This window comes from Coffea eugenioides, unplaced genomic scaffold, assembly GCF_003713205.1.
Source record: "Coffea eugenioides isolate CCC68of unplaced genomic scaffold, Ceug_1.0 ScVebR1_1092;HRSCAF=1889, whole genome shotgun sequence".
Classification (NCBI taxonomy): domain Eukaryota; kingdom Viridiplantae; phylum Streptophyta; class Magnoliopsida; order Gentianales; family Rubiaceae; genus Coffea; species Coffea eugenioides.
In genome coordinates this window covers 23,072-37,775 of record NW_020861468.1, presented here as the reverse complement: position 1 = coordinate 37,775, position 14,704 = coordinate 23,072, and the positions used below count along the sequence as shown (strand labels likewise).

The following is a 14,704-nucleotide window of genomic DNA, read 5'->3' as shown; positions in this document are numbered from 1 at the left end:
TTGGAAGCTGATGAAAGAACTGGTTTGATAGTTGATGTGGCAGAGGAGTTTGAATTGAGCCCCGGATTTGTTGAATCCACACTTTCTTATGGTAAGTGACCTATTCTTTTATGCCTTTATTTTTACCCTTGGCATCAATCTACAAAAGAGAAAATTTAGCTCTCTTCATGAACTCCTTTTACATAGTATCACTGAATAGAAAGCAAATTTGACAGGTAAGGCTAATCAAACGCACCTGGCAGTGGTCAGCTCTCCACGTCCTTGTTCATTGGAATATGATCTATCTCTGGTTTGTTTTCTTGCTACCTGAGAATTTTGCTTTTCATGACTTGTGTTTGCACAGGTTGCATGAGAGTTAAATTTAATGTGGCATTTCCGAACTTATCTCTATTTTGATTTTATTATCTTGAAGCTTTTTGGAATCTTGAAACACTTAATTGGTTACTTGAATTTGCTGTCTCATTTTCTTTTTTAACCTATTTTTAATAGAAATCCAAGGGCGAAATAAATTGAGTTTTGGAATCTTATTTTGAGAAACAGTATATAATTTATTTTAATTGAACTTAAATCATATTTACCCTTCATTTTATATTGGCTAGAGATCTGCTGACAAGGATCTAGTAGCTTGAGACAGAATGAACAGCTAATGTATGACACTTACACTGTAATGGTCATCAGACCATTTTTCTGATCACTGGTTGGCTTCTGTTCCTATTAAATTTGCACTTAACCTTTAATCCCTTCAGAAGTTTAAGTCTGCATGGATACTCATGTTTCTGAAATTTTGGTCTAAGGCACTGGTAGCTTCTCCTCTGGATTGTGATTATACTGTGCTGGCAGCCAAAACTGTGCCAGTTCCCTTCAGTATATCAAGAGATGAATTTTTGCCTTGTACCAATGGATATCCATGTCTGTGCATGATATTAGTAGCAAAACAGGTCGTCACATTGTGTCTTGTTTTGAAGGTATGCTAGGAGAAATAAATAGTGCAATCATAAGAATGGATGATTAGGGCATGTTCTAAGATTGACTTGACATAAACATTCCTGGCTTGGTCCCCATATTCATTTCAGAATCTACCAAAAACGAATATAATGAAGAAACATAGACATGAGTAAGAAAGTGTCTTACTTAGGCGGCTGTTTTTGGTTGCTTAAATTTAGGTAATTCAAACTTCTTGGCTAAAGGTAGTTTTGAGGTATTCTGGTTTGCTTCTGCTTCAACTGTTACTTCTCCATAAATTGAGAAAAGCTGACATTAAGAAGCACCATCAGAGTCCTTTTGCGAGACAGCATTTGGCATTACAAACAAAACATACGAAACATGCTGGAATTTGTTCTTTTATGTTTGATATATATGTGTGTGTGTGTGTATGTATCTATGTATGTATGTATTTATTCATTTATTAGAGGCTTAAACAGTTTGCAAATTGGTTCAAGTACTTTGAAAGAGCTGACATAACTCAGATCAGGATCTGCACTGGAACTGTAATCGGTCACTTTAGTAGAAGCAATAAAAGTATCTCATAGCTCTAGTCTTTTAACAGCCTTAATGCTCTTTATAAAGCTTGGGAATGAATTAGCAGCAACATTACATGCATTTGTGCAGCAGGTCATCAATTGTTCTACGATCTGCTGAAAATTTAGCAACACCTTGAGTTTTGATCCTGTGTACTGAGATAGTAAATGTTTGATGGCTGGCAATTAGCAAAATTAAATCTTTGTTGGGTTTGATTGTATAACACAGGAGTTAGCTTAATCTATCACCAGTTTTTTCTCCATCTTCTGACCTCTTTTTGATAGGCTTCTATACAATTAATTCCCTTCCTCCCCATGAACTCATCTGCATACCAGAAGGCAAGAAGGTGAAAGAAAAGATCACCTGAGTTAATTCAGGAAAAAAAAGGAATGGTGAAGCACACATGCAGTTTAAGAATTTATAATAGCCATGAATAGAAATTCAAATGGAAATATGATCCAGTGCCACAAAGCAAGCTGAATGAAGTTAGCTATTGGAAGAAAGAGAAGACCTTTTGTACCTAAGGTGAAATCTGCATTTGGCAATGCTGTTATATTGGATCTCTGTTTTCCTCTTGAAGTATAAGCCTTTCAATAAGGGTTTTGATGTATGCTTGGTGAATTGGTACTAGTACCTTAGTGAGACTTTAGGCACTTGTGGATGATTTATTGGAAAAATAATTGGTCAAGTTAAATGGAATTTCTGGAAATAGTTGATCGTATTGGATTCTTTTCTGCAGAACAGAGTGTTAGCTTGTATTGAGTGCACTAACGAAGCACATGTGCATTCTTATTTTGATAAGGAAAATTGTTCAGGTTATTATATGAAAACAAAAGTATAGACATTGCGTGATATGCCTTTTATAGTTTTCTGCAAATATACTTTCTTTGTGTTTTGATGGGAATTTGAAAACTGAGAGAGGGATAGAAAAGCTGTTTCTGACAACTTCTGACGGAGTACTTGCATTAGAAGCACTAAAAGCCAATGTCTTTAAGACAGCAAAAAACTTTGTACATAAGTTCGATGACTAATTTACGGTGAAAGTTGGAGTTTGGAAATTGCTCTTCCTTTGGAACTTTTAGCTGCAAACTGTCATCTCTATGGCTTTCAATGTACTGAAAATATTACCAAAAGAATTTATATGTACTGGAAATGACTTTATATGAAATGCTTTATTCAAGTGATTTGCCCTACTGTTTTTGTGGATAATGGTTTGATGAATTCCTTTTCAGGTACATGGTACTTTTGGTGATGAGTGTGATAGAAAGGAGCTCATGGTTCAAGTGCCTGAACCAAAAGGCAAAATCAAGAGTAAAGCCATTTCAGAGAAAGGTTCAGATAGTTCAATCAGGAAAGGGAGGATGTTGAAGGAAGCAAGGCTTCTCCTGAAGGAAGAAAGGAAACAGCAGAAAGAAGTAAGTCTTTTCCAGTATGGTGATTAATTGGAACAACAGTAACTTTTAGAGAGGAACAACTCATGGAAGATTAACTTACAGCAAGAAAAACTGGAAAAAGAATCTCAAAAGGCTGAAGCTGCTGAGTTGGTGAAATTGCAGAATGAAAAGCAAAAGATCTACCTGGAGGAGGAGAAATTGGAAAGAGAAGCTCAAAAGGTTGAAGCTTCTGAGTCGGTAAAATTGCAGAAAGAAAAGCAAAAGATCTGCCTGCAGAAGGAGAAATTGGAAAGAGCAGCTGAAAAGGCTGAAGCTGCAGCTTTGAAAAAACTGCAGAAAGAAAAGCAAAAGATCTATCGGCAGCAACAGAAATTGGAAAGAGCAGCTCAAATAGCTGAAGCTGCAGCATTGAAAAAACTAGCAAAAGAAAAGCAGAAGTGGGAAAAAGGAAAGTTTGCCCAAAAAACAATTGTGGCTCAAATAGATAGTAAAATAGTTGAAATGGGGTCAATCGGAGGTATGATGCTTAGTAATACATAGTGCTGTTGTAGCTACTTTGCTAGAGTTCTTTTCATGCACTTTTTTTTTTTTTCTGGTATGGTGTTAAGCAAATGTTTTACTTTTGTATATCAGGACATCTGCTTACAAGGTTTGCAGAAAAGGGTCTCTCATATCGTATAATGTCAAACCCAATTGAAAGATCTATTGTGTGGACAATACCTGTTCCAGAACAATTGGTGCAGGTAATATATGTTTTTACAATGTTTTTCTAATGGGGCAATTTTATATGCTTCATTTGTCACTTTCACAGGTGCATGTAGTTAGATTTTAGAGTTTCCTGCTTTAGTTACACAAGCATAATTTTTTAGAGATGCAAGATAAAAAGAAAAAAAATTTCCTTCTCAAGCAATGATTGAGATGTACTATGCTGATATTCCAATGTCTAATTTTCTTTTGCTTGAATTTGTAAATGCTATTATATGAATGTGTGAAGGTTGCCAATCACTTGAATTCCATTCACATTTATAGGTGTCACCTTCATATAGGCATATGAACTGTAGATAGTATAATACTGGAATGGATGTTGCCCTTCTTGTCATAAGCATTTCCCTTTGGATGAGAAAGGTTTGTTGGATTCTGGCAAGTCATCATTGTTTAGTTATATATGTCTTTCCAATTTTGAGATATAGAGAAGTTTCTGCAATAAATGAATGGGGGCTCATGAAGAAAGTTAGATTGTTATAGTTACTTCTGGAGTCCCAAGATAGCTTAACTGCTACCCCAATGGTGTAATATCATTTGCCTTCTTTTTTTTTTCTTTTCTTTTTCTTATAAATAATTTCCTTGTATTAGAGGCTGCAAAATTTAGGTTCATTGTCAAGTGAAAAACTGGGTAGACAAGATGTAAAATTTGACATTCTCAAAAATGGTGTATTTTGTTTATCAAATAGGGATCATATACCAATAATGCAGATTATGGAATTGCTACCAAATCTATATTATAGTGATGGAATTTTTGTATTCAGTTAAAGTTCTAATAGGATTTCTTCTCTGAGTTTCTTTATTCTCTGCCAAATAGTGTCATGGCGTTTCTTGTTTCTTAGAGGTTAAGATATTAAGATAAATTAAGATAATTTCATGTTTTGAATATTTTTGATCTAATGGAAATCTTAAAGACTATTGTGCACTTTTTGTCTACATTATTGATTGTTTTTCATACCTTTTAGAGAATGTTCATTGAACCTGGATTTTTGACCTACCATATAACAAGTGCTAGGCTGTGTAATAGTTTAGTGTATGTAGTGTAAAAGACGTCTTGGGACTTGGTATGAATTGGTTTTCGGGTCTAAGACAAGAATATTTTAAATTGTTATACAATTAAAGCTGAATCTGTTGACTCCTATTCCTTGTGGAGCTGTGAGGTATAAATATGTGAAGCGATGATGCTTCAGGCGTACTGGTCTTGGTGTGCGATAAGAAGGTTGCAATAGTGTGATGTAGATCTATCGGTTCATATTGGGATGCTTTATACTTTCTGCATCTATGCGCACATCTGTAATTTTTATTGAATCTGTGTCTTTTAGGTGTTCTAGTGATACACCAATTTCTGAGCTAAACCTTACCCTGTTCCTTTCATTGCTATCAAATCTGGATTTTGATTGGCTTGTAAAAATTTTCACACTGAAACGATAAACTTCTCATTGTCAAACATGAGACTGAACTTTGTAAATTTGAAGAGATATTGTCAGTCCCATATTCCTGGGTACCTATGTTAGCTACATCTGTTTTTTGGGCACTGTAACCAGTTGCTTCTTGTTCAATACTCTACTGGATTTAACCTTATGCTTTTCTGGTTCAGTACAGTCAACAAGAAGGTTGAATACAACTTATTTTTTGCACAAACACAATTTATATCCTCTTATAACTATGACCTTGAGTTTCTTGAGTGTTATGTGGGTCAATCTGTATTCTAGTAGATTCCCTGGGGACTTCCACTGGGCTATGCCTTAGCCTTTTGGGCCTTTCAAAAAACCCCTTTAGGTGAACCCAGTATCATTAAGAAGCATGTTTTCATTGGATTTATGTCATGCTCATTGAAATGTTAATCCTGCAAGCCAAGATGCTGTACTTTCTTTTAGCCTATTACTGATTCTTAGTAGTCTTTCTTTGATTTTCTAAATTAATAGGCATGGTGTTTGAACTATATTTTGGAATGTTTTGACTTCGGTGTGATGCAGATTTCATCTGAGGGCATAGTTGTACCATACGTGTTACTCGTATATGGGGCTGAAGAATTCTGCAATCTCGTCATGGATGGAACACTTATGGATCAAGTTTCCAGGGTTCAATACCATTATCCAAACCATACGATTTGTTACCTCACAAATAGACTGATGGCCTACATAAATAAACGGTTAGAAGCTATGCTATCTTTCTGATGTAATTTATATTCACAGATGGATTTTGGTTATAATTGACTTGATGATATGTTATCACTTACAATAATTTTATGAATGTGGAAATCCTTGAAGAGATGAAGACGTGAGTAGATTTTTGACTATACCATATTGGTATGACTTTGAGAGGAAAGGAATCCAGTATCTACTCATTATTATCTGGTTGCTTATTAGATCTTTGTTTATAGTTTTCACTTATTTCCTCTGTTTAGTCAACATAATTGAGTTATGTGTTTATTCTTCCTTTTTCAAAAATATGCAGATAGATACACATAGTGGTTTACACACAAATTCAGGGCAACATTGGACACACAGATGCATATGTTGTGTGTGTGCTTGTGAGTATTATTTGGTCCTGTAATAACCTGAATGTCAACTTGGGGATTTGTTTGATCAAAGCTGATTCAACTGCTGTTTAAGGTTTCTGGTTATTGGCTAATTATACAATTAAAATGGTAAATGTCAACATGTGTCTTTACTGATTGATAAAAGTGAAAGAGAACGTTTTTGTTAAATAATTTGAGTCTAAAGGTGTGATTTGTCCTCTGGGGCATGGACTTCATTGTTCTGGGCCTATTTGTGTGGTCAATGCTGTATTTCATGTGCTTTGACTTATTGCATTTGTGCTTAATGTATGTATAATTGGCAGTAAGAAAAAAAAAGCTACACAAAGACAAGTGGTTGTAGTACCTAGGAAATTAAGGTAGATGACAAATTTTACTGCTTTTCTTTCAAATCACTCTGGATTAATGTCTTTAAAGCACTATTGGAGCTTGAATTTCTAAGGCTTAGTAGCTAATTAGAACCCTAACAATGTCACATCCAAATCCACTGGCAATACCATTCTGCTAAATGATAGTAGTTCCTGTAATCAAATCCAAAGTCTCAATCTAAACATGTGTCTTTGTGGTCTTATCATGCCATCATCAACATACTAGCCTGCCTACCTTTTTCTGTTATCACTTTTTCAATTTCCATTCTGAGGAAGAAATTAAGAAACCCTAAGTCCTTCCTTTGAAGAAAAATGATGTGGAAACTAGTCTTTCTGATTGATAATCTGGATTGCCAAATCCTAATTAAAATAAGAGAAAGAAAACTTTAATCACGGTGCATATGTTCATTGTGTATGTGTTTATAGATGGTGATGCTAAAGTTTTCTGACTTGATTTCTGGATGCTTGCTGTGCTTTTAATGCAAGTTTGGGGTTCAGGCTCATTTCTGGATGTTCAGGTTCAATTCCAAAGTCTGGTAGAGCATGTTTATAGTGCTGCAATTTCATGCTACCCCTACAATTATATTTTCTGGCTTAGAATCATTGGAACAATAATATGCAGATATCTACCACTTGGTTTGTGCTTGTCATTTCAAATCCTATATTTTCATTGTCCACTTAAGCTTTCTGTTTTCATTAAACTCCTGCTGGAGACCAGATGCAGGCATAGACATTTGTCCTTCTTTGACTGTGCTGCCCGACCTGAATATAGCTAGAATAGTATTTAGTCACTATTCTAACATTGCCATGTATACTAGTTAAAAGAGCCCAAAGCCCACAATTAAGTGCAAAGCCAGGCAGAGCACAAGCCCAGAGCTTTTTATCATCTGAAGCAGGTGGCCATTATAAAGCACAAGAAAAGCACATGGAGCCCCCAAAAAAAGAAATCTCTTTGTTGACTTTTCTTTATTTATTTATAAAAACCATTGAATGTCTTCTTATGGGGACCCCTCGTTAATGAGTGGTGTGAGTTTGTGGCATCAGAAGCATAGGATAACTGATTATTACTCGAGTAGACCCTCAATTTTTGTTGACTTGATTAATGAAGATCATAAGGAGCTTCATAGTCTATGCATTTTACGATGCTTGAACCTTGAAAGTTAACTGTTTGTTTGCTATATTTCTATTTTTATCTTTCTTCGAAATTGCATATGTTATTTGTTTTGACTTTCTTAGTATGTAAATTAGCATTCGATGCACTAATTTGCATTTTTGGACATAGAATGTGCTGTTCATTATTCATCTTTTAGTAATGAAAATGTTGAAAAACTGTTGTTGCAGTATTTTATGCTATAAATGAAAACATACGATATGCATAAGAGTCTTAATGTCAATAAAGCTTGCATGCTTTAAACTTTGTGCTTAAGCCTCAGAAGGCCCTTATTCTATAGTGCGCATTGTGCCTTTGACCACCATGTAGCCATGTTGTGTTGTATACTTATGTGATGAATAAAGCTTTTATAGTTTCCATCTGATTTGATTGCTTTGCTGAATTCGTGGCATGTTTCTAATTCTGAACTGAGCTACAGTTATTCTGTATGAGACTTCTGGAATGACGCAATTTTTGACTATTGAAAATATTTGAGTCGCATCGGCTTTTCTTTTTGGATACTCTATTGAATTTTTATGCTTTATGATGTTGATGTAATAGGGAACAAGATCATTATAAGAATCCCAGCAAATATGAAGGTTGGAAGCGCCCACCAATAGAGGAGGTTGTTGGACATGACTTTGTTGTCATTAATAGTCATAATTGCTTGAAGAATTTTGTTTGCAGGGAACAGAAATCTCCTATCAGGACAGCTTATGAAACTAAATGTTGCCTTTAAACCATTTTTTTTCCGGTTCACAGGTATTGGCAAAATTAGCCACTCATTTTACTAGGGTGCATTCAAGACTGTGTTGTGATGAAGCTGAATTAGCAGAACATGTTGTTGGTTTGACTCACAGCCTTGCCTCTTGTCAGTATAGGTATGCAATGGACAGTTCTGTCGTAAGTTTGAGTATGTAGACGACCTGAATGTGTATCTTACAGGTTTGAGCTTTTTATGAGCTGATGTTGCAGATTTATTGAGCATATATAATTATTGGGTGACAACTTTTTCCATCTAAGTAAGAATATAGTACCTAAAAGTTAGTTATTTCAGCTCTACTGCTGTTTTTGTTGCCAGAAGCCATTGGTCTGATTGTACTTACTTAATCCTTACTTCAGTAACAGCATTCTAAAATCCGGCTTGCTCTCTGTTGTATGTCATTTGTCATTAAAATGTTGAGACCTGGGGGTTGAATGGAGCAATACAGTTAAGGGAATGGGTAATTCTCACAAAAATGAGATGAACTAACTTTGAATCCCTTTGCACTTGGTTGAATGAGATTTCTAGAGGGATAATGTACAAAATGAAGCAAGAATAACAAATTGAAACAAAAACTTCAGGGTGTAATATTTTATTTGGCTAATCCTGTCTTTAGGGGCCAAAGTTGTATTTACCTGAGAGGAGAAGGTGATTTTAGGTGAGAGGTTATTCGCCTCTGGCCTTCACTGTTCACTTCAGTTTAGTATTTGTAAGAATATTGTTGTATTTAACTAAGGTTGCCAATGTCCGTTGTTGGTCTATTATGATTTATAACTCTGAAGTCGTCCTTTTTTCATCTCCAATTTCTTCTTTAGTCTGCTGTATTTACCCCATTTTCCTTTTCCCATTCTCATCTGTGTGTCTTCTTGAAATCAGTTAGGTCAATCTAAATATGCCCAGGGAATGTTGACTATAAATGGGCTAATCTGGTCGTCTTGTTTAATAATGCATGATATATGCCATGGGGGAACATTTTGTATGGTGGTAAAGAAGACAAAATGGAAAACGTATAAGGAGAACAGAAGAAAGGAAATGAGTTCCAACCTGTACCAGATATCAAGTTTACATTGGACTATGGTACAGTCTGATATGTACTACAAACCTTATTTAAATTTTAAGCATACAAACCTACTTAAAACTCTGTCAAATCTGGCCATAGAACTTATTTGTGGAAGCTAAAAATGATATGCTACACTTCCCAGGTTGGTTTTGTCGACCTAGATATTAGTTACAAGTAGGTTTTATGTCTTTCTGCATGAGGATTAGGGGATTAGAATTTATTTATTTATTTTTTTAAAAAAGTTTTTGATGGATCAAATGCTTGACCTGTAACTGCAACAAAGTTTTGACAAGGTCTGATTAACTACTTCAGTGCTCTTTGTGGATACCATCAAATTTCCACCTTGGCCGAAAGTTGGTCAAAATCTAGTACTTAGGTCCTTTGCTATCTGCTTTTTACCAATGCAGGAAGAAGCCAACACCATTATCAGTGAATGCAAATGGCTCTCTTGTACCCAAGGATTGTGCTGATAGAAATCTCATAAAGAAGAATACATGGTAAGTAATTTCAAACAGTTTGTTCATTAAGGGATCTTGGTTCTTGCTGTAGGAATTTATTTGGTTTTTTCCCCCTCTAATCTAAAGTTTTTTGGGCTAATGCATCATGCTCTAAACATGCAACTCATGATTTCGCTATCATTTTCACTTACTATTTTACTTCAGCATAGCAATCCATTCTTGATGTTTTAAAATGTACACTACTTTTACTTAATACTTCGATTTATGAATGATATAAGAATTCATATGGAAATTGGATTTATTGGTGTCCACTGTGTCAGATTTGTTTGAACTGGCTCATTCAGATAATACTGGCCTATCTTCCATTGCTGTCAAATCAGCTGAATATAGCCCCTTTTTAAGCTAAAAGCTAGTTTTGTGTTTTGAAATCTGCTTTTACCTTACTTTAAGCTGGAAAAGTGCCATTCGAAGAAACGTGCCTCAAGGTGCTATTGTGAACAGCTTTTGACTGTTTAAAACTTTTACACTTCAAAATTTTTAAACAGCTTTACAAAAATGGCATTTCTTTAGCAGCTTTAAAAAGGAGGAGGAAATTCGTCAAAGAAAAATAAGCAGGAGAGGTTGAAGACTTGCGCATTGTTTTTAACTTTGTTTGACAATCGTTTTTGGATTAATATTATTATACTCAGTTTGTCAGGAACTTGGAAAAATGATAATATAAGAGAATGGCAGAAGCGCTAATAAAAGTTCAAAATGCTTTGTAGTGTGTTATTCCTTGGACTATATTATGTTGCACATCTAAGACCTAACACTAGGAACACTTTAGCATGGGTTGCTATGAAGCACCAAGTACCATAGTTTCTGCTTCCTATTGTATTTTAGCATGATATAACTTCTTAAGGCTATCTTGTGCTGCCCAGCAATTCAACATTTCGAGTTTAGTCCTATTGCTCTGTTTTGACCTCCTTTTCTGTAGACAATTTAATCCTGGGGTAAGCTAAAGTTGCAACCTTTCTTACAGGAGTATATGCGTATATTACATCTCTACTTTGTCTTTTTTTATCCCCTTTTTTCTAATGATGTGAACAAAGATCAAGCACAGTAAATTAGAAGAAAGTAAGAATTACCTCATCCTTTTTTTTTTTTTTTTAAAAAGGTTTACCTCATTTTCCTCTTCAGGATGGTCTGTTATATGAGTAAGTGTCTCACAGAGAAAACATAAACAAAGCATGGATTTAAAAGTTGTTGAATATTTAACTGGGGTAAGGCAGAGCAAAATTGAAAGATTAATGAGAATTTAGGATGAGTGAAAAGGCAGAGCGAAGTTGGAAATTAACTTTTTATATGCTAAAACTCAGTTAAAAATTCATCTGCAGGAGTTCAGTTCCCCCTAGCAACCATTAGTTGCGAATTATGTTCCCCAATGTTTTTACAGTTTTATCCTTTGTCACTTTTATCTAGGATAACACTTTATCAATTACAGTTTGTCCCTTTTTTTGGGGATTTTTTTTGTTGTGGGGGGGGGGGGGGTGGTGGAGATTTCTGCCTGGTTTCCACGATTATTTCTTATGAATTACAGAATAATGCATTAACATAATGAAGCGGGAACCTGAACTAAGAGAAGTTATTGGGATTGATATCTGGAGTCTTCAGTTTACATATGCATTAGCTAAAAAGGTGGTTAGTGAGACACATTTCCAAAAACCAGATCAGCAGTTGCCATAGCATGTAAGACATGCACTGGTGCACCCAATTGTATAGGTTGCAATCCTTTACATAGGGGAAAGAATACAAGGATTTCATTGTTAATGTGTATATACTTGGAGACCTGAGGAATATAAGGAGCGAGTTTTGCTCATGAGGTTTTGGTGTGGCTATGAAAGAGTTAAATTTCACCTTTGTCACAGCTCTGAAATCAATCTAGCAATTTTTAATTTTTTTTACCCTGGATATTTAAACTGTAGTTATTCTGTATGCAAGATGCTTCTTCTGCTGTAAAGGCTGTCATTAGGTATATTTGTATCATGTGCTATATAACAGTCTTGGTTTTTGCACTTATATTCCGTGTACAATTAATTGCAGGTTAAAAGCATTGGTAGCTATCCCTAAGGTACAACCACGGTTTGCCATTGCTATATGGAAAAAGTATCCCACAATGAAATCACTTTTGACTGTTTACATGGATCCGAGTAAATCGGTTAGTATCAATACAGAATTTTTTAAAACTCTCTCTCTCTCTCTCTCTCATCATTAGATAATTCTTATATGTTGAAAATTCTACTTGTCAACTATTTTATTCTATTAATTTGCCACAATACCTTGTCTTGCCCGTGCTTGCCAGTTCATTTGAAGACCTTTCTAAGCTACTCTGTTGACTGTCTCCATGTCCATATTTGGGGACAAGAATATGTAAATTTTTAATTGTTGATCTGGTTTTGAAAATCTCAGATAAGAGAAAATCAAATTGGCTGATCAAATTGGCTGCAAGTGTGATGGTTTATGTCATCCTTTCAAGGGTGCCACAGAATGGAATAAAAAGGTCTGCTTGAGAAAGTCTTCCCCCACCCCCAAAAAAAAAAGAACTATTAAATTGATAAATAAATAAAACTTAAGGGAATCAACATATTTGCTCTAAGTTGGTTAAAAAAACAGGATAGGTATTTCATTAGACTTTCTTATATTTCTAGGACTGCTTTTTAGCAGTTACATGAACTTATAATGGTAGCTATAATGGTAGCTTTCCTGAAAGCTTTTGAAATAGTTGAAGCTTGACTAGTTCCTGAATTACCACGGTTTCTTTTCTTGGTTTTCCAGTACTTTACATGACCAAAAGGCTGTTTTGATACTTCTCTTGGTTTTTTTTCTTTTTCATTTTTTTAAACTTGCTTGTTATTTTATCTAGAATTTCAAATTAGCCAAAGAAATTTTTTCCATTAGGATTGCACACTCCCGAGTTTCAGGTTTCACTATTAAGGATCTATAATGTTCTGCATCCGATGTGATTGCCCCATTGAGATTTTCTGTAAAAGGGGCTGGGTGATAGTTGCAAAAGGCAAATAGATTTATTCTATTAAACACTTAGATTACTTTCTAAAGAACTAGAAGATTGGACCAGTTTCCATAACCTAAGCTGTTCATTTAAATTTTTGTGAGGGGAAATTAGCTTAAAGTTCAGATATTGCCTGTTAAAAGATTGGCTGAGATTCCAGATTGTGCTCATGGATGATGTGTGTGTTAGGTTTTTGCTTCTCTCATAATTATAATGCAAAATTTGATCAATTGTGTTGGCCTGAGTCCAATATGATCTATATGTTCTCTGGTTGACGTCAGTTTCGGTTCGAGTTTAAGTTTCTTCTGCATGTTGTCAGGTGCATGAGAAAGAATTTTTGCTCCAAGATTTGACTACAGAAGGTTTACTTGGTGATGACAGAAGATTAGGAGAGATTTGTTCTAAGAGAATTTATAGAGTACTCATGGCTCAATGTGGGAACGTCATTACTGATGACGTTGAGCATGGAGCTGATTTTTTTTCGTTTACCAGCCCACTCTGCTGTTAATGCTCCCGCTACTAGGTTTGTACATGCTCTCGAGTCTGGACATTGCTTTTACCAATATTACTTGTGTTTTTTGCTTCAGTGTTTTTTTCTTTTTTGGAAGTATATACATGTTTGAATCTATGGGGTAAAAGAGTAGTGGCATCTTTTCTGCAACTGACTGCTCACTAGTGAAGTTACTAGGATAAGAAGTAACTAGTGAAGTGACTGCTTAGTATGTCATGGTTATGGTCCAATCTGTGCTCCAAAAAATTTGCTTTGATGCAATCAGAGGGATTGCAGTTCGATGTCATTAATTGCTTTACTTGTATGTAAAAGTTGAATTCCCTTCCTCCCTCCAGAAAAAAAGGGCTGTTAAGAAATCAGAAAAAGAGTTGATTAGATCTTTTTTTTTTTTTTTTAAACAGGGACTTAGTCATTTTCTCGTTTGAAACTTCCTGATGTACCGCAATGCTTCTGCCTTCACTTTACAGATTGAAAGTTGTTAAGAAATCTCTGATCATGAATTGCAGGCTGATTGAAAGTTATTTGGCAAGTGTTGTATCCTATTCGAATGAGGAAAAGATATTACAATCTTATCAGTTGTGAACTGGATAAAGCAGCATGCGGCAGCGTATTTATCAAATCAATGTGGCCTCAACAACTTGTTGGAAGCTTTTCTGCTGTGATGTCAGATCAGTGGAGGTGAAAAGATTTAGATTATCACCTTTCAGCTACGACTATATTGGCATATGTATATATGTCTTTTGCTAACATCAATGTTGCAAAACCTTGTCCAATTGACCTCTGCTATTATTTTCTAATTGGAAAATGAAGCATCGTGGAAAACTGACTAATAAGAAAGTTGAACTTTTTATCACAAATGCTTTGGCCCATATATTTGGTGTCTATCTCGCGAGCATTGTAGTTTGTGCATGTAAAGCACTTCACATGCACATAAAGCTGTGTTGAGACAATATCAGTTGGAGTCTCATCTCATATATTTTGTCTAGCTACTTTATTCGATTTTAAAGGACTTTCTGCAGTTACAAGTAAATGCAGACGGATACTCACTCTGGTGCATGCTCCGTTCCTCATGGAAAGCATGGGGAAAGAGAGGAAGAAACCGAACAGAGATAAATGCCAGAACTTCTCTTTT

General features: G+C 35.2%; 1 protein-coding gene across 1 annotated transcript; it reads left to right on the top strand.

The window, feature by feature from the left end:
- Positions 1 to 215: 215 nt before the first annotated feature.
- On the top strand, positions 216 to 14,443 carry LOC113754832 (crossover junction endonuclease EME1B; the record flags this gene model as incomplete). The annotated part of the gene is made up of 11 exons (XM_027299083.1): positions 216 to 289; positions 2,751 to 2,933; positions 3,015 to 3,429; positions 3,546 to 3,655; positions 5,651 to 5,826; positions 8,293 to 8,356; positions 8,494 to 8,612; positions 9,962 to 10,051; positions 12,095 to 12,209; positions 13,381 to 13,584; positions 14,079 to 14,443. Coding segments are annotated over 10 exons (1,535 nt in total), but the record flags the coding sequence as incomplete, so codon positions are not given.
- Positions 14,444 to 14,704: the final 261 nt, after the last annotated feature.